General features: G+C 31.3%; 2 protein-coding genes across 3 annotated transcripts; one reads left to right on the top strand and one right to left on the bottom strand.

Annotated features, from left to right (window-relative positions):
* The first annotated feature begins 4,396 nt into the window (after positions 1-4,396).
* On the top strand, positions 4,397-6,788 carry LOC130935166 (uncharacterized). The gene is made up of 2 exons (XM_057864762.1): positions 4,397-4,614; positions 6,015-6,788. Exons 1-2 carry the CDS (start codon positions 4,438-4,440, stop codon positions 6,387-6,389), a joined length of 552 nt encoding a protein of 183 aa, XP_057720745.1. The 5' UTR covers positions 4,397-4,437; the 3' UTR covers positions 6,390-6,788.
* A 599-nt stretch (positions 6,789-7,387) lies between these two features.
* Positions 7,388-18,154, bottom strand: LOC130935165 (kinesin-like protein KIN-4A). Of its 2 annotated transcripts, none has more exons than XM_057864761.1 (26): positions 17,713-18,154; positions 16,223-16,369; positions 15,989-16,138; positions 15,612-15,865; positions 14,995-15,176; positions 14,787-14,911; positions 14,500-14,536; positions 14,170-14,261; positions 13,960-14,067; positions 13,549-13,668; positions 13,296-13,383; positions 13,081-13,190; positions 12,572-12,670; positions 12,376-12,489; positions 12,159-12,275; positions 12,003-12,083; positions 11,576-11,647; positions 10,770-10,863; positions 10,479-10,510; positions 10,297-10,394; positions 10,100-10,198; positions 9,720-9,941; positions 9,111-9,228; positions 8,576-8,731; positions 8,181-8,496; positions 7,388-7,871 (listed from the first exon to the last, which is right to left on the bottom strand). In XM_057864761.1, exons 1-25 carry the CDS (start codon positions 17,845-17,847, stop codon positions 8,281-8,283), a joined length of 3,066 nt encoding a protein of 1,021 aa, XP_057720744.1. In that variant the 5' UTR covers positions 17,848-18,154; the 3' UTR covers positions 7,388-7,871; positions 8,181-8,280. The 2 variants fall into 2 exon arrangements, with proteins under 2 accessions (XP_057720744.1, XP_057720743.1); XM_057864760.1 differs by having other exon boundaries at positions 7,389-7,871; positions 9,066-9,228.
* Between the last annotated feature and the right edge of the window lie 2,150 nt (positions 18,155-20,304).

A 20,304-nucleotide genomic window follows, 5' to 3' on the forward strand; every position in this document is an offset into this window, starting at 1 on the left:
AAACTTAACTTTGATGGATCATTATATACAAGAAGCTTATAATATGTAGAGCAGACAAAAAAAAAAAGAGAATTGAAGACAGAAAAAAATAGCTTTGATGGGTTATCTAAATATAAGATAATATTAAAAATAACGGTTATGTTATATGTTGAATATAAATATATATTAAAAATAAATTAAAACAGACATATATTTATATACAAATATATTAATAATTAATTTTAATAACTTATTTTAACATATGAATAATATTTTTGTAAAAATAAAGGACATCCAAGATAAAACAAGATAAAGTTTTATCTTTGTAAGTGGGTTTGGATCATCTACTATATATAATAATATAAGGATATAGCAGAATTTTGTGTATACTTATATTTTCTATTTCTAAAATGTTATTTGTGTATGTATTTACTAAAGAAACATTTTTTTACAATTTTTAAAATTTGAATCCAAATATATCTTAACTTATTATAAATTTATTAATTACACTACATATTTAATAAATAAAAAAAGTGAATTAATAAACTAATTAATGATAATGGCGCCGTCCATGGTTAGTTAATAGTTGGTGTGTTTGTTGTGTGAGTGCCACTCCTTTTGCCGCAGCAAAGTGGTTGTATGTGTGGTTGGTGATGATGAGCTGCCACATATGATTTTTTATAATTAGCCGAAAATAAAAGAAAAAATAGACCACAAATAAGAAGATAATACCTTTAAAAAAAATTGTTTTAAAATAAATGTAAAAGAAAAATGTTAGGGATAACAACTTTTGGAATTTATAGCCATCAAATAGTTATTAATGAGACTTTTAATGGTGTGAAATTTCATACTCACTTTTTTTTGCTGGTTACATGCTGGTCAGAATTTGATAAAGTTGCTGACCCCTAGACTTTTTCAATGTAAAATATATTTAACGGAGGAATAAATAGAATTTGGTAATACATTATATTGTATAAGTGGATGAAATTATTTCTAAAACAGATCAGTTATACATCTAAATTTTATTATCATCTAAGTTTAATTAAATAGGCCTAACATTAATAAAAACCACTTTCATTAAACATACGCACTCAAAATCTCCCAAACAAACAATGTTACTCTTCGCGCTTTTATTGCGGTCCCTTCTTCTTCTTCTTCTTCTTCTTTTAAATTCGCGCACGCAGGTTCTTCTTCCTCCTTCCTCCTCCTCCTTCTTCTTTTTCCCTGATGCTGTGTCTTCTTCTTCTTTTCTTTTTTCGTTATCTTTCTCTTTCGTTATTGTCATCACCAATAACACCAACATTTTGCTAACATTTTTATTGATTCTGATGCTCTGTATTGACATCATTAAATAATTTCAGAACCAAAAATATTATCAAAATGAAACCTTTATATAATACTAAATGAACAAAAAATTGTCCATTATATAAATTCGAATTCAGAAACACCTGCATCTCGAATGAACCGAAAATATTATCAAAATAAAATCGGTGTATAATACCAAATGAACCGAAAATGGTGTTCATAAACAACTGGATTTAGCGATTGCATTCTATTCTATTCAATTCAAAATTTAATAATCCAAACCTCGTCCACTTGATTCGATTCAGAAGAAAAATCCAAATCGCTCTCATTCAACTGATTTGAACTTGAATCATTCATTGTTTTGATACATTATTGAAATCTGAAAACAAAGAAGAAATCTAAAATTTGAAAACGAAGAGCATAAATACAATGCATATCGAAATCTGAAAACAAAAAGAAAGCAAAATTTTACGTTGAAAAAAACGAAAAAGAAAATTAGAAAAATCATAACAGAAATGAACGACGAAAAGTTTTATGTTGAAAAAGAGAAGTTCTACGTTGAGAAAGAAGAACGAAGAGAAGCTTTACATCGAGAAAGAGAAGTTCTACGTTGAAAAAGAAACTTTCCATTAAAAAGTGACAAACACGTAAAGCAAAAACAATTTAGTTGACTTGATTAAAGAAATTACATGAATGCAAAATATTATTTAATCATCATAATTAAATTAATAGTGTTATGAAAAAAATTATTAACAAGATTTTCATATATCTACCAAAAAGAGAATTATCTTAACGTTAAAAATGCAAAATTATTGTCTCTTTATCATGAAATAAGTGGTTATTCTTCTCTATTTATTTATTTTTTTTTGGTTATGATTTGTTAGAAATAAGAGACTAAATTAAAGAAAGTATTTTGTGTATTATTTAATCTGATTAAAGTACAATATACAAGAAGTATTTATAAGTACTAAATGGATCAAAATAATAAATACATAGAATTCTATAATTAATATACAAATATGTTATATAAATATAAACGATATTAATTGATTTAAATTGATTCTGATGATTCTCTAACATGATTAATCAGTTATTCTTCGTTAGGAGTTAGTGATCTTAGCCAAGTTTTGAATCAAGATGCAACGCTTTAAAAGGCATTAAGATTTGTTATTAAACTAAAGTCTCAGTTGCAATAAACAATTATTCTTTTTTTTGGGTCAAATGAATTAAATAGCCTTTGGTCATAAGCATTAAAACTTTAAATTTTGACCGTTTATGAATTATTTAGTAATTTTTTCCAGCCCACAAATCGCAAAAGATAGTAAAAATAAGGTTAACGTATTATTTTAGTCTCATTTCATACTTCTTATTGTAATTTTGAAAAATTTTAAATTCATTTTTGTATCAGTTTTAAAAAATTTTAAATAGGTTTAATAATGTCTTATAGTTAAATTTAACATGAACAATTAACATATTTAAGAATTAATAATGTTTAATTTCAGTATGTAAGTAAAATTGACCATCAATAATTATTAAGATAGAAGTTTTTTCTTTGATTCTGGAATATTAATGATTGATTGATAGAATTTTAAATTTTTTTAAAAAAAGAAAATCAAGAAGATGAAGTGTGTTACAAAAAGATTTTTGTTATATTTCTCTAACACAAGAAAAAAAATATGACTTAACAATAATGTTATTAATATCCACGTTACTTACTCTGTTAATTATTCATATAAATTTAATAATAGGATAATTTCAAATTTATTTAAAATTTTTAAAATAAAAAAATATTTAAAACATTAAAGATTAAATTAAAATTATGTACAAATATTAAAAAATAATACTTAACTTTAAAAATAAAAACGCAATAACCAAACCTTTTCTTTCTTTTCTGTATTAACAAATAACAATCACCCAATGGCTTTATAAACCCAAATCAAAGTGATCCAATTCCAAATTACTAATTGGAACAGAAACAAAAGTGACAAAATCATAAAAAATGACACCAAAACAAAAATAAAATAAAAAACATTTTGACTCAGACTCTCACTCCGCAATAGCTCCAGAAAGTTGGTAAAAAAAAACGCACTTAAGTATCAATCAATTAGTTAAATAATTAATTCATTCAATTAGTCAAATAATTAGCTAATTTAATAATTTCATAGGGGATGATGGTTTTTTTTTTGTTTTTTTGAAAAATTTCGGTCGCAGTTATCATTTTTTATTTTGGGCCACACAATAATGGCCTTTTACTCAACATTCAAAGCCCATAGTAAACTCGTCCAAAGAAGAAAAGCCCATACTAACCAAACTTGACAAGGTGCGTTTTGTTGTTGGATAGTGGTGGGGACTTGGGAGAATAAAAGCGGAGCATGCAAATGAAAGAAACAGAACTTGCTAGAAATCTAGAATACTCTATAAACTTCAAACACTTATTCATTTACTCAACACTATTTTATTATTTCATTCAATAGCTCCATTCAAATCCAGTCAATAATAAAATTTATTATATTAAATGTTCTTTTTATTTTATAAAATTTAAATTCCATAAAATATTATCAATTGATGAGAATTCCATATCTAGAAAATTCTCTTCTTTTAACCATTATCAACTTTGACAACTTTTATGGCAATGAATCTCCAGCCTTTTTATTTTTTCTGGTAATGAATGCTCAGCCATTTTTAATACTGTAGAGTTTAATTTTAATCCTTATTAGTCAATCAATTAAATATGATAGAATACATTTTTTATCTAATTTAATGAGTTATTAATTTGAGTCAAATTTATTCATTAATTAAAAAGAAATCTTTCATACTAATATTTTTATAGATTTAACAAATACGTAAATTAAAATTATTCAAATTAATTTTTTATTTGTTATTTTTAATAAATAAAAAAACAAATAAGTTAAATATTTGAAATAAATTCTATTTTTATTTGAAAAAATTTATTGAATCACTAGAATTAAAAAAAATGTAAACTTTGAATTTTTTATTTATAGAAAGAGAGTTAAACACATCTAATACATATAATTACACATTATTACGTAATTTTGTTAATATAGTTGCATAAATAAAATACTTTATATTGATTTATTATTTCAAAATAAAAGTTGCAAAGAACACAAAGATTAGAGAGTGTGGAGAAGGCGAATGGGAAGATCGTCAGATATGGATGCCGAGATGACGGAGGTGACGCCGTCTGCGGCGGAGGCGCCGCCGCTAGGGGCGGTTCCGTCGAGCTCCGGCGAAAACGACTCCGTACGCGACTTACTCACATTGGCTCGCCAATTCATCAATCAAGGAAAACCTTCCCAAGCTCTCCAAGCTGTAATCTTTTTTCATTTCTCTCTTTCAATTTTATTTTATTCTTCCAATTCTATTAAATCAACTATGTTTATCTTCATTCCAATCGTTAATTTGCATAAAGTTTTCTTTTTGTTATTACTTCACTGGAATCGTAGCTTTTTTTTTTTTTGTACAATTTTGGTCACTTGTGAAGTTTTGTTTATTTCAATTTTTTTTTTTTTTTATATATGCGAGGTTTCAATTAATTCAATACTGTTTTGTGCAATGGTATATAGAGCATGCTTACCTTGCTGAGTAAACTAGCCAAATCAGTTGTGTATGTTGGATAAATCAAATTATATATGAACATTGTTTTGGGATGATTACCATAACTAGTTTAGAATTTACCAAATGAGTAACTTTTTATTTGTTGGTTTTGTTTATTGATTACATCTGCATGGTGGATTTCAAAATATGATTCTGGGGTTGGTGACTTTTTTATGATCAAACTCCCTTAAAATGCTTTGAAGACTTACTGGGGAATTTTGCTTAACTCATTGCAAATGTTTAGTACACTGTTCTTGCTTTCTACATGGAAAATCTAGCTACTTGGTTTTGGAAAGCAGAATAATTTTATCATACATTCGGAATGTTTAGAATTTAGAACACCCCTGTTTTGGAGTTTTTAAATGATGGAATGGAAATAGGAGACTATCATTTTAAAATTCTCCATTATTGGATTTCTATGTATATTTTATGAGTGATGATAGAGCATCCGAAAAATCTTCCTACTAGGTGAAGTAAACCGTAAATCGAAACTATGTTTTGGTAATCTTAAAAAGCAATCAATTATAACTTTTCATTCATTTAGTGATTAGGAGAGTGCTTATGGTGATGAGATAGGAGGATAAATCATTTCACACTTTTAAAGTCCTCCTAATTTTAGGATTTCAAATATACGAACAAAGGAAGCACAACCTAGGCATGCTGTGTGTAAACATGACTTCATACTTTTCTGGAAGAAAAATCAATAAGCCTTGGCATCAGTAAAATGAATATTTCTTTTCATGTTTTTGGTGTTTATTCAACAAGTGGCTCTTGGTTGGAGGTTTTTGTATCCAACTATGCGTACATGATACGTTGTAGGAGATCATAGCCTGAATTTTCACCAACACATCGTGGCAGCAGGCAGGAGAGACTTTTATTTTTTTATTCTAATGTTTTGAGAACCCTGACAATCAAGTGATTCAGTATTAACTATTCATTCAGTTACTCCACAGAGTTGATGATCTTTTTTCTTCTCTGATAAATGAGGAGATAATATATTTCAATGTGTTATGTGTGAAACTTAAATCATGTTTATAGACAGATACTAAAATATTTGGCCATTCTTTTGGTGGCTGATGTGTGTTTTTCTTTTTTCTTTTTTTTAACGGAAACAGGTAATTGTAGCAATGAAATCCAAAGGTGGGGATGAAGCTGTATTTCAGTCCTTGCATCGTGCTCGTGAGGTGTATAGAAGTAGACTTCAAGACAATGCTGCTGTTGACCAGCTAGCTTCTTTGTTTGCTGAGTGCGCCATTGCCGAAGCTCAGCCTGTAATAATTGAACCATCTGCAACTAACACCCTCGTCCCTTCAATTGCCAGCCCGTCAATTTCTTCTGATGCTCATGGGACGTCCATACTGGCTGAAACCGGCAGGATGCAAGTAGTATTGGATGCGGTTTCAGATGGAAGCAGCTTCATCTGTTTGAAGTGTGGGGGCCTTGTTAGTAATCATCGTAAAGATGAGCACTATGCATACTGGTGCTCTTAACCCCAATGCTTTGTGTAGAGCGAGCCGAAATCTTGCTTGTTGATGCTTTTCTATGCATTTTCAAGATCAAGTTTTCTAATATCTTGGAAGTGAAGCTTTGAATGCCTTATACTTGGTCTTTGAAACATTCATGTCAATGTTATAGTAAAGTTTACATTAGCAAACTTTTTTCTCTTTGAAGAATTTAATGCTGTAAAACCATAGTGGTTCAGTAGTTCAGTAGTTGAGTCACCAATACAGAAAATTTTCTGAGTATAAGACTTGGTGTGATTGATGTCCATTTGGACTCTAAATGCTACATTTGAGCCACAAGAGTACATTGTTCTCTCCTATGTTTACTCTTTTTTGCGGATTTTTTGTATGTAATGATGATGAGTTGTAAGATAATGGAGATAAATGATTTAGCTCTTGTCATTTTGTCATAATTCTTTCTTCTTTAGGGGTTTCCATTATTATGCTCCTTTTTCGGGCATGCATTCAGTACCATTAATCTTGCTTTATTAAATTGGGTTGACACAATGGTAGAACCTTGATTCTTTGTTGTATTGAATTACAACTATGATTATTATTTTTTTTGGGTTCTTTTTGCAACCTGGCAATGAATACCGTGGGAACAATTAAACAGCAAAATACAACTAGTAAATTGTTGCTTGGGAAATGTTGTGATTATTTTATCTTGTACATTGAGTTGGTGCATATTTGGTCACTATAAATTGGAGTGAAACTTATTTTATGTGGATTTTAAGACCCATACTAATAGTAAAAAAAAAAATGTATCATCTTAGCGTATGAGACAAAAATAAGTATAACCATTACATATTCTCTCTTTTTTTTTTTGAAATCTTGCTTGCTTAAATACAAAATGAAAGTGAAAATGTCCCCCAACACCAAGTTGATTGACTGGTAGCCAAACCCAATTTCTTTTCAGTGGTCTTATATTAGAAATGATTTAAAATAAAAGGAATGGTAAGATAAAAACAATAACAAGTCCAAATAGAGAAGATGTGGACTAAAATTAAAATCCCTTTCAATATAGTAACTAATGTTCTTTACACACAAAAAACCTTATAGACAAGAAAAATAATACACAGAAGAATTTTCCCTCTGTTGGTACACGACAAAGCAATGTTACAGTACTTATATCAACAAAAATCAATGTGACCCAAACATGACGAGACCACAAAAACTTACAGTAAGGTATTAAAAAAGACCCTTAATAATACATATTTCCACTAGAAAAAAGAATATTTCCTTTTTTGTTCCCCTCTAGTATTGATATGGACAGACTCAGACTATTCTCCAATGCTTGTAAAGCAAACAACTATCTCCTATGCTTCAATTATTAGGGTAGCTGTTTGGCAACATTGCAGCACACCTCACACAATGCTCCAAATGCATCAACTATGGAAACTTTCCAGTATTGCACAGTATTAACAAAGACTGATAGCGGTATATATAATGTCAGCAACCATTTATACTACACTGCAGCAAGAAACAAGAATGTCAGATCAGATCAATGCATCTTATAAAAGAAATTGGTTGGAAAACAGTAACTGAGCAATAATTAGATGAGAAGATATTAGAGAATATAATTTCTAAAGCATTTCTGAAGTATAATGTGTACTTTCAGAGAATAAAAAATGCACATTGTAACCTTTGATGAAAAACAAAGGGCATCATCTTAAAGTAAACCCTGCACCTTAGAGGAGGCACTCATTTTGAAAGCTTGTGTAGCAGAAGTGATTGCTTAAAGTAAGAATAATATACATGATAAATAGTCATTACCCGCACCTAGTTTTATGTTCTTTCCAATGCCTTGTGTCCAGAATTATTCATGTAGAAAAAAACAGATGAATACTGAGCCACACCAAACGGCTGATCAAAGAGAGGATCACTTCCTATGTTGCAAGGCGCGGGGACGTGGCTTTGCTCTCATGATCGTCTCATCACTATGTCGTATCAATTCGGAAAGTCTCCATGGCTTCTGCCACTTCCACTTAAATTGTAATAGCCACTGATGATGGCTTCTTTTCCACCTCCATAGCTTGCCAGATGCTTGTCCTGCCATTGCCAATTTTTTCATTGGCAACTGCCCGATGGGTACCATCTGCATCGAAAGAAAATCTCACATACTTGGTCTTATAAAAATATATTTGCTAGTTTCACTTGAATGCAGAACAAATTACCCTTTTACTCTCATCTATAAAAGCTGCTGATTGCCTCACTTGGCCATTAACAATGCCTGGTGTATATTTTCGCTGTTTCTGAGCTTGCACGGAATCTGGAGACAATGGTCCCGTGTCTTCATCAGCATTATGCTTCAATGAATTTGGAGAGTTTCCCTGTTATATCAAGTGATGAAATTAACAACTAAAATTACAGTGATGACAGTAGTATTATGGCCTGTGCCTTAAACGGTTTGAATTATTTGCTTCAAGTTTGGTTTACTTGCTATGCTAGTACGAACAGTTTATGTTTGAAAAAGAAAACCATTGAGATGTATGATAAGTATTTTGTATTTTTGACACATTATGCCCAAGAAACCGAGGTGGTATGCCATCGTTAATTTCTTCTAAATATAATGAGTTAATTTTTGCTGAAAGCTTTACAGTTATGTATTTTATTTTCAAAATCTTCGTTGATTTTTCCTTGAATAATAGGCAGACAAGATCTTACAGAAGGTGGTGCTTCCAATGTTGTTGCAACGGCATGCTCCCTCACCTTTAGCTCCTTCTCAACTTCCTTCCTCTTGATCTCACTTTGCCGTAATAGACCAACAAGTTCTTTGATTTGATCTTTCATTTCCTTGATCTCAATGTCCTTCTCCCATAGTTGGCACCTGCAGTCATCTTCTCGTACGTTAAATTTAAATAATAGTACAAGCGAGCCAACATAAGCCACCCAACAAAATACAAATGCTATATACTCATTTAACGTGATTTGAGATTCAAATTATTGCAATCAATTATCATATTAATGTCAAGCCATTTGTTAAAGGAAACTTTTAAAACCTAAAAGGCACCTTCCCTCTCTGTATGTGGATATTGCATTGAAAATAATGATAGAATTATCAAGATATAGAAGCCAGACTTATACGTGTAAAGGACACCAAATCATGTCAATGGCCTTCTGTAGTTCTATTTCTATGAGTTCATTTCATCCTTTATAGAAAAGTAGAAAATATGATCCATTATTGTTCTAAAATTTACAAGAATTACCAAACTTCCTGGTTCCTGTAAGTGAGTTTTTTTTTGTTGAATTGGGTCAGATTTGGAAATTTGAAATAGATCAAGAGAAAGATAGAAAGTGATTAAGGATTAAAAAGTGCACCTAGCATCCGCAACAGAATTAAACATATATTGAAGCAGATTCTTGGCTTCTCCCATTGAGCGTAACTGGTTCCAGCGTCCACGACTAGTGAAAGCCCGTTCTCGTTCTTCTGCCTCAGAAAGTTGAGAAGCCATTGCCACAAGTGAATTAGAGGATATGCTCAGCATGCTCTCAAGTGAAGCTATTCTGGCCATTCTTGCATTTGGTGGCATGGACAACACTCTGAGAAATATGGCAAGTGTTAAAAAGACATTGAGCAGAGAGAGCTATCCTTTTAGATTCCATGTGTTTATTATTTGAAAGAGAGAATATTTTCAAGATGTAAAGAGGTAAAAAACTAACAAATATAATTATTATATTTATTTAAAAACAAGGAATACCTAGCAAATCCATTCTTCCCTCTTGGAGGACTGAGACCTTTTGCAGCAAACTCATTTACTTGCTTCAGCAAGGATAACTCTTCTGCAAGGGCAGCTCGCCTGAGGATTAGATCCAAATTAAGAATCAGAAAAAGAATCAATGACAACAATACAAATCAATTAGTACGAAAAGTAATTAGGGAACATAAGTTGCATACACTTCGCTTTGCTTCTCATACTCAAAACGAACTTCATGCTCTTTTACCATGACTTCTAGCTCGTGATCAAGCCACCGTTGTAAGGACTTCTCATTACTCTGTAAATGATGAAAACATACTTATTTAAGATTTAAGCTAGCATGGATAGTAAGCAAATCCAAGAGAGTGAGAAAGTATGCTACCTGCCCATTCGTTCCATTTCCATTCATTGTAACTGGAAGATGAAAGAGAATAAGAATATTAATAAAATGAAAGAGAGGATCCATCTACTTAAACTCCCATGTTATTCACTAAAAGACAGTTTCCTATACTTAAGCCATTTTAAAAGAAAATCCTTTTTCAACTGATCTATTAAAGTTAAGCCTGATTGTATCATGCCTCAAACCAGATGACATGCCAGTTAATAAATACGAGCATCGTCTGTCTCAGTAGCCTACAAAGTTAACGTTATTGTTCGCCACAACAAATCATACCTGAAGTATCTCGGCTGGAAGATTTGCGAGCTTCCAACAATTCCTTTAATCGCTTGGTTGCCATTGCAGCTTCTTCAGTCTTTCTTTGCAGAACCTAAGGAAACATTTAGTTATTAGATTTAGTAACTTATTATGATAAGTATCAGTCAAGAATCAAGATAACCACAAATATCATCAAGAAAATAGGTGTTTCTATAACCATCTTATTTATTCAATTTATATTGGTCAAAGAAGAATTTATTCTATTCTAAGAATTATGCATATTGCATAGCAAAATGAAAAGCAGATGGGAGCACAACATGTTGAATATCAAAGCATAAAAAGTGTTCTATTTGTGTATATTTGACATATTTTGGAGGAAGTCATAGTTTACTTTTACACACACGTCAATGTCAATCACCCAAGAATACCTAGAAATTTGGATAATGAAGGTATAACATGTATTCAATCTTGATTAATATTTTGCACATAGCCATACGCCTAAACCCTGGTGCTTCAATTTACAATGCACCGTTGCTTTAATTAACAGAATTAACTACATGCAACAAAAATGTATATATGACTTGCCCAGATTATTTACCACTAAATTGAAACATATCATCATATAGATTTCATTCTTTAAGAAGTATTTTTCCTATATTTTTAAGTACAGGTGTTGCATATAAAAGGTGAAACAGTAAATGCACATAAAGCCACCATCACCACCACAAAATCTTCAATCTTAATATATTTATCTCTAGTGTAAACTAAAAAGTCCAAGTTAAAAATTATATAAAAACTATCATCTAACAACTAGGAACCCTCACCAGTTTTTGGCGCTGATTTAATGCTTGCAGCTTGTGCCTTTCAAACTCGTTTTTCCTTCCCTCCTTCCTTAACTGTTTCACAAAACATATAACCAATAAAGTCCATAGAGAATAATGCAGTGCAGGCAGGTAAATCATGTTGGAAAGTGTTAGATTGATCATGATCAGCTATCATACTAGCACAAGACACAAGTCCAGCTAAACATGACCATCTCTGTATACTAATTCTACCTATTGAATATGAGTTGTTAGAAAGCTTTGAAGAAGCAGATAGTTTGTACCCTAAATTAAGTATTAACTCGTGCTTATTCACTCTTTCCTTTTTTTTTTCAAGAAAAAAATAGCAAACTTTTATCACCTTAAGTTAGTTGAAAGTATTGTGAACAAATTAAACAAAATCATGAAAAAATGAGGAAGCTTGACATACTTGCAGAAGTTCTTTCTCTCTAGAAGCTTTCCATTGCCGAAACTGTTCTGATTCTTGTTTCATCCTTTGTTGCAATTGAACCTGCAACATTATTCAGGTTACAGCAGACAAAAGTACATGATCTCAATTATATATTTGCAAAGTACAGAAATCAACCTTTTGGGCCTTTATAGATTGTATTTCATCTTGCAGTCGCTTTGCTGCTTCGTCACTTTTTTGCTTTTGTTTCAGAAGCTGGACCTGGCTCTCTTGTTTCTTCTTCAAATCCAGGATCTGAATTCATATATTTTGAAAGATTCTACCACTGTCAAATTGTTGTAACCAAAATCATACAACTGTAAAACAAATTCAAATGAAAAACTGGACTCCTCACCTGAGACTCAAGGGCTTTCAGCTTTTGTGCATGGATATCCTCTGATTTATGTGTTTGTCCATCAGAATTAGCAGCAAGATTTTCAACCTCAGCCAAAAGTCGATCCCTCTCTCGCTGCATTTATAAATCAGATGCATACATGAATATGAATTTTCTGCATGAGTAAAATTAACTTTGCACATAACTTCTATCAAACCTGCACAGCTCTCTTTTCATCCTCCAGCTCCATTATCTTCCTTCCAAAGTGTTGCTTGAGAGTTTCAGCATCAGATATCCCAAAAAGCTTCATCTCAGACTGTACAGACATCAATCCCATTAAGTAAGGTAATAAAATAAGCGAGAGAAAGAATATGGTAGTCTCTTCTGTAATTATTCGATGATGAAGTTGGGAAAAGACCAGTCAGCTACTGCTTTTATTATTTTAATTTGATTTTGGCAGCTTGTTAATGAAGAAATCCTTGGAATGAATAATCTAACTATTTGAAATCAGAAGATAAGGGATCAAACCCAAGAAGTGAAGCAGTAGACTATCATTTTCTAAGCTAAAAGCAGAAAACACCATCAACCATCAAAAACAAAATTTCTGACTGTAGGGTTATCAAATCATAGAACACAAGTTACATAATGGTTCTATTGATTTGAATGCTATCCTCTAATGCATAATATGTCATAGATATGGGTTTAATTATATGTAATTATAACAACCTCTTTCTGCTCCAAGCGTTTATTCAATTCATGTAACTCTCTGTCCATACTGTTTTGCAGTAATGTATGCTCCCACTCTTTTGCTACTTCTTCAATTTCCCTTGAATCCCCTGTAAAACTGGCACTGTTAACCAAGGATCATGGCATTCTAATCGAATATTTAATATTAGCCTTATCAAACAACTTACTAAATTCAGGCCAACGACAAGTCTTACCTGTTGTTTCACTCATTGGATAATCAGGAGCTGTGATAGGTAAGGCCCTCTTAAGTCCATCAGTCTTCACGTTGCATGTGCTGTCATCCTGGAAAGGAAATTTAATACTTAAATGCATAGCCTCACAGAATGGCTGTTGTAATGGAAACTAATCCATATAGTGGAATGCAAATACCAAGATATGTCTAGGTATTAAATTGTTAAAAAGTTGTTAAGTCAAACAAGAATATCAACTATGGAATCAGAGGCATACATAAGCATCTTTTTCACAGTGATCTATAACACTAACAGGGCTTCGAGTACGGTATTCATGAAGTTCACGGCAGAGATCCTCATTTGCTGCTTCAAGCCAAGCAATCCTTTCCTTCAGGACCTAAATAAACAGTTATAAAATGATTATATATTAATTACAAAAACATAAACCATATCAACACGTGTACTTTGAGTAAATCAAATTATTTAGTAGTGTCTATGAAAGAGGTCCAGCTACGATGAAGGCTGGGATACTTTCTGTCTAACAAAAAAGGTAACGTTGATTGATGCCCATCTGTTTACCATAAGTCATTTCATTAATGTTATCACTGACCTATTATAGGAAATATATTAAACGTAATGCAGAAGTTAACACATTTCCAAAGATTCAAGCTACCAGAAACCAAACTACCTGAACTTCCTCAGAAGAGCCACCAGAGCGAGCACAAAGTTCTGCTTGCAAATACTCTAACTGTTGTCGCATTTTTAGCATCTCACTGGACATGGGATCTCTGTTCACCTAAGGAAGAATAAAAATATAAAATTAAATGTATGCAATATATATTGAAAACGAAGAATCGAAGAGATATGACATGGAACATAAATTTATGCAGATACTTACTACAGGCTTATTTTGGATATTGCGTGCACGATTTGCATACTTCAAAGTGTTGAGGGTTTCCTCGGCATTAATATCTGCGGGACTTATGCAAGCTGGAAAAGAAACAGAAACATATTTTATTGCAGCGAATATATGTACATTGGAAACGAGCATGCAATACAACAATGTAATACTCATCATCAATCTTAGAAGAAAAAAAATTGTGAAGAAGAATAGTAACATGAGATCCATGAAGAAGCTTTTCATTTTTGGTTGAAGCTTATCTTGTGAAAGCCAATGATGGGAGATAAAAAAAATCGACTAGGATACATGCAAGAATAACTGAGTTACCTATCATAACAGTCCTGCTGTTACCACCAAGTGAATCCTGCAAAATCATTTAGCTTTATCTATAAATACACAACTTCTAGAAAAGAAAATTTATGTCAAAGATCAAAGAAAGAAAATAATAACATTAGAGAATTTGGTTACTTCTATTTCTTATTTTTGTTGTCATTCATTCAAACACGGTGATATTTTCAGTGGGGAAAATACATCCTTTTTAAACTGACTTAATAGTAAGTATATTTCAACATCATTAGAGTATACTACGAGAAGGTACACTTAGAGATATAAACCTGCAAAAGCCTAGTAAGTTTACTGTCCCTATAAGGAACATGAGCTCCTTCTTTTCTCTTCTTTTCATCACCAAGCGCACTAATTACATTACCCAGTGCCAGAAGTCCTTTATTTATGTGAACTCCTGTAAGAAAGAGAAAATTAATAGGAATATATAATGGTGAAAATAATATTTACTAGCACAAATTAAAAAAGCCATCATCTAACCTTCCTTAAAACGCAAGCCATCAGATCCTGTTCGTTTAGCTCGTTCTGATCCAGCAAGATCCACTAAGTGTAACTTGGCACAAAGATACTCTTCATTCATGGTATCATTTGCGCCGATCTCGCTGGAACTATTGAGCTTCCGCATTTGCTCTAGTGTGATGGTGAAGATGGCATGTGAACGACTAGTTGGCCACATAATAATAGAAGAATAAGTAATAAACAAGAACTCAAGCATAAATTACAGCAGTTAATAATGATGCCAACAAGTAAATTCAGGAAGATTCATTGCGGGGAAAAAAGATTATTTGTAGTATAAACATATTTCCTCCCATAACAAATTGAAACTTTAAGTACAACACTGGCTTTAAAATTTAAAAGAAAATAACTCAAAGCTTAGTCTGGTTTTTAAGTCTGTAAATCATCAGTGATTTAGCAATAATTGAAATCCATTATACACCATATCTTCCTTAGTTCTTGTTTTAAAATTTATATTTCACATTAAACAGCTCATACTTTGATATGCAAAATTAGTTTATGAATCTAAAAGTGAAATAAAAATACCACATGAATAAGCACAGATTCATGCAGTCTGATAAGAAGGAAAATGCATTAGTTACCTGGATTGGTTGTTCATATTTGTGCTCCCGGTTGCTCTACTCAATGATCCTTGTTCTAGGCAAGCAGCCATTTCTTTCAGTGTTGTAACGCTGACTTCAGTAGATCCTGCCAGGGTAATGACACCATTTGATGTTTCACGAATTTGAATTGGTGGTTTCCCAGGAACGTTTACTTTCCCAGCATGTCCATTTCCAGTTTCTGGTTTGTTCAAAAAGGATGGATCCAGCAAGTCTCTTACTTCTTCTTTAAGAATCTATTTACAGATAAAGGTTGTTAGATGTATAATCTTAATCAATTCACAAGTAATAATCTATTAGTTTCCGGCATTAAAGAAGAACTAAACTTTCAAAACCATGGCTATAAGCTATCGACACACCTCAATAAAGGAAACATGCAACTGAAATTCGCTTTGATGCTTTAAAATCTCGATTTTGTCAAACAAGACACTCATAACTTGGGGTATTATTCCTCCTTGGTAATCATCTTTATAGCCAGTGCCCATGGTATATGTTTTCCCAGAACCTGTCTGCAATGGAGTAAAAATGTCATGTGCTAGAGAGAAGTATGTGCAGTGCGTGCAACTTCTGTCCCATTTAGCAGTTAACTATACCTGACCATAGGCAAGAACAGTTGCATTATATCCTTGGAACAAACCATCAACAAGGGAAGCAACACATTCACCGAACATAGCAGATGAAGGAGAACCAGTGCTCCCATAGACATGATCAAATGTAAAGGAATGGGAACCAATTTGCACCTGCATTCATTTGCAATTAGCATAAGACATAACCCCATTTTTCAGCTACTCAAGGCAACTAATACAGTCTGCAATTTTAGATGAAGGTGTCCAAAGACTTAAATTTCAAGTCCTATGTTTTTTTTTTTTTTTTTGGTGTACAACTTCAAGTCATTTTCATCCACAAATTCAATTTTCACGGAAAATATATTGGAATTCTTAGTTTGTTTGTATTTAAAGTATTTTTAATACTTTTTCAATTAGATGTAGAATGAATATGCAGAGTAAATTATTACTTTAACTTATTATTTCAGGGGGAAATCAGCTGATATATTCTTATCAAATACAAAATAGTGAAATTTTGACATAAATAGGAGAGGAAAATCATTCATGAAAAGCAAGTGAACTATAGTCCAAAGAGTTGCTTTCATTTACAAGGACCTGTTTGTCATTTACCGAGTGTTTGGAATCTCTTTTGTTCAATTGGAATCAAAAGGAAGAGAAGAAGGAAACAAGGAGTTCATTTCATTTATAATTCAGTTCATCTATTGAAATGATTTTAGTTCAAAGGATTTAATTCATTTTAAAATACAAATCACCTTGCGTATAAGATTTTGGTGGTTGGTAATTCTTACCTCTTAAAACTTCATAAATCATTTCATTTTCATTTTCAATCATTCCAAAAATTTCCAACATCAAACACATACCATTACAGCAAATTACATCCCATAGACCCCTACCGGACAAAAACCAAAAAGACAAAAACGCAGCCACACAACACAAAAATTACATCACAACTATCAGACCAACAGAGCCGTTCCACCACACAATCAAATTCCTAAAGTCCAACTCCAAACCAAGAAATTGCATAAAAAGTCAAATATCTCAATCAAGCAAAGCATCATCATCAGAATTCAGATCGCAAAAATATTATTTTAAATAAAAAAGGAAACAAATTCCAAATCCTACTTTCTACTACGCAAGCAAATGTCGGATCCAGATCTTCACCTAAATTCACCAAATCCACACACTGTATCATCCCTAAACAGTAGAACATCAATGAATCAACCCAAAACCAAATCATTTTCACATGTTAACAACAAAACAATGGCTTCAACTTTCAAATTGCAGCTGCTGCATCATTAATCTCCATCCGTTATTCATTATCCATACCGTCCCGGAATTATCAGCAATCAAAGTAACAGAAAAAAAAAAAAGCGCATTGTAACAACCGCAGTCGGAAAGTTAGTTACAACCGTATTACAGGTATTATTGTAACCGCCAACTGTAACTGAATTTCAGAAAGAAGAAGAAAAAGAAAGAGTATAATTTCGGAAGCATTGTTGAGATTTGATGAGGAGAACCTGAGGCTTGCCAGGGACGACGGTGACGCAGTCCTTGCAACCTTGGAGCTTCTCGTCGGCGATGAGCGGTCTAACGTGGACCGCTACTTTGACGCAACAATCTTCACCTGTAGCTGCTGCTGTTGCTGCTTCCATGGCTGGAAGCTCAATCACGCGCACAGCACGCGCGCACAAAAGAGTCTTGGTGTTATGGAATCGCAGCTAAAAAGACACACACAGTGTGATATAGAATGCAGTAAGAGAAGAAAAAAGAAAATAAGATGCTGAAGGTGCAGAAGAAAATTCAATCGGTTCCTTGGAGTAGTGTTGTCAATGTGTGGTGGAGAGAGAGAGAGATGCAGTAAGTGGTGATGGTTTCTAGTTTCTGGAACTTCTACTACCACAGAAGAAGAAGAAGAAGAAGAAGAAGGAGAGATAGAGAGAGAGAGAGAGGTGGAAAAAGGTGATATAACTAATAAGTGTTTAGCTGCTATAACTAGTTTTAATGGTTTTGTTTTTTTCTTTTCTTTTATTAAACACAAAGGTTTAGGCTGAGAAAAATTAAAATTTATCTCAACTACTCAACTGGTACATGTCCTTCTAAGTTTTTCTTTTCTTTTTTTTCTTTCTTTCTTTCTTTCTGAGAATAAGCTACTGTTTTCAATATTAAAAGAAAAAGTTAAAAGTTGCCTTCATTCATTAATAACTAAGAGTAGTTATATGGTTTAATTAATTTGATTAAATTTTTATCTAATGACTCTCAGCTATTAATTTCACGTAAAATCGACTGTACTTGAATTTTTATCCAAAAATATGAAAATAGTAATGGTTTTTATTATAGAAAACATAAATTAATTCTATATTTATAAAAAAATGAGTGAATTTCATAAAAGTATCCAAAATGATATCAAATCTAATTCTCATTTTTTGAATATTTTGAGTTATTCTGTCAAAATATTTCAAACTTTAATATGTATTAAATTAATTTATATCTTTCATAATTAAAATTGTTTATATTTAAATAGTTTATTTAAAAAAATTAAATTCCATATCTAATATTTAAATAATATCATTATTTGACTTTTTTTTTATTCACTATTTATCTCATCTCAATAGAAAAGAGAGAATGAGAATGTATATAATTTTTTTAAAAATTTATAACATAATCAAACATTTATAAATGGTAAACTAATAATATTCGGTAAAAAAAGTAAAAATTGATTAGTGTTGACTTAAATGAAATATATAAAGAAAATGTTTGTTACTAAATATTTGTAAAAAAAAATTATAAGAAAATCTAATCTATAGTAATAATAGAAAAAAAAAACAAACTACATCGAATCGAATAAATTGTTTAATTGGTGGAAGATTCTATATTCTCTGTAAAGTATAAAATTCTTGCTTCATATTAAAATATCCATTTCAGAGAAAAAAATAGCATCAAGTGAAAACTCCATAGTCCATAGACCATAGTGGTGAGGACAAGATGAAAGAGAGGGATGGTTTTGGAAAGAAAAAATTTCAAAATTAATAAAATTTATTAACTTTAACTAATATTTTTAATTATAAATTTAATTTTTTAATTTAATAATTTAATAATATATTATTGATTTATATTTTAAAAATGATTAATTAATTATTAATTAAAAATAATAAATTTTATTAACCATGGAGGGTGTGAAAGAGTGTAAAAACCACACTAATCATTTTCTCTTTCACTTCACTGTACCCTTCTCTTTTATCACGCATCTTTCCCAAATTGCCCTCCACTTTTCGCAACCACACCATTGTACTCTACTCTTCCTCCTCGAGAAAACAAAGAACCTTCTATTCCCCATTACACTACACTGTACTTTTCCGCAAAAAAGATAAAAACAGAAAAACTTTAATAATACACATTTGTATTTATTGCTTAAATAATTATTTAAATATATAAATTTGTGACTTAATAAATATATAAAATATTTTACTTTATATTATTACTATATTTAAACTAAAGTAATAAATTAATAAGTCTTACAAAAAATTGTTAAATCATAGCAATAATAATCATAAGAAAAGAAATTAAGATTCCTTCGTATGAAATTTTTTTATTGATAGAGAATATATAACCATTTTTTTAATTTCAATATGGTAATGTGTAAGATGAGTTATTTAATAATAGTGTAATTCTTTATTTACGTAAAATTGTATGTTGTGAAATACATTAAAATCATGTGAAATCACTTAAGTCATCGACTTTGTAAATTCAATATTTTGCTTATAAAATTACCTAAAACAATTTATACCGTTAAACAAAAATCTATAAATCAGTTTACATCAAAATTTTCATGTAAATTGTTACATGGACCACATAAAAACTTTTGATATATGTAACTGTATAAAATTTTATGAAAAGGATTGTGTGATGGAGTTAACAGATGAGTTGTAATATTTGCTTGAAGAATAAGGTATAACCTAATAAAATAAAATAAAAAATTAAAAAAAAAAGGAATAAAAGAGCAGAAAAAGGCACGTGAGGAGTGAGAAGAAAGGGAAAGCTTTAAGATACACCAATGTGTATAGTAGGGGTGTTCGCGGTGCGGTTTGAATCGGTTTTGAGTCAAAAACTCA

This window comes from Arachis stenosperma, chromosome 6, assembly GCF_014773155.1.
Source record: "Arachis stenosperma cultivar V10309 chromosome 6, arast.V10309.gnm1.PFL2, whole genome shotgun sequence".
Taxonomy (NCBI): domain Eukaryota; kingdom Viridiplantae; phylum Streptophyta; class Magnoliopsida; order Fabales; family Fabaceae; genus Arachis; species Arachis stenosperma.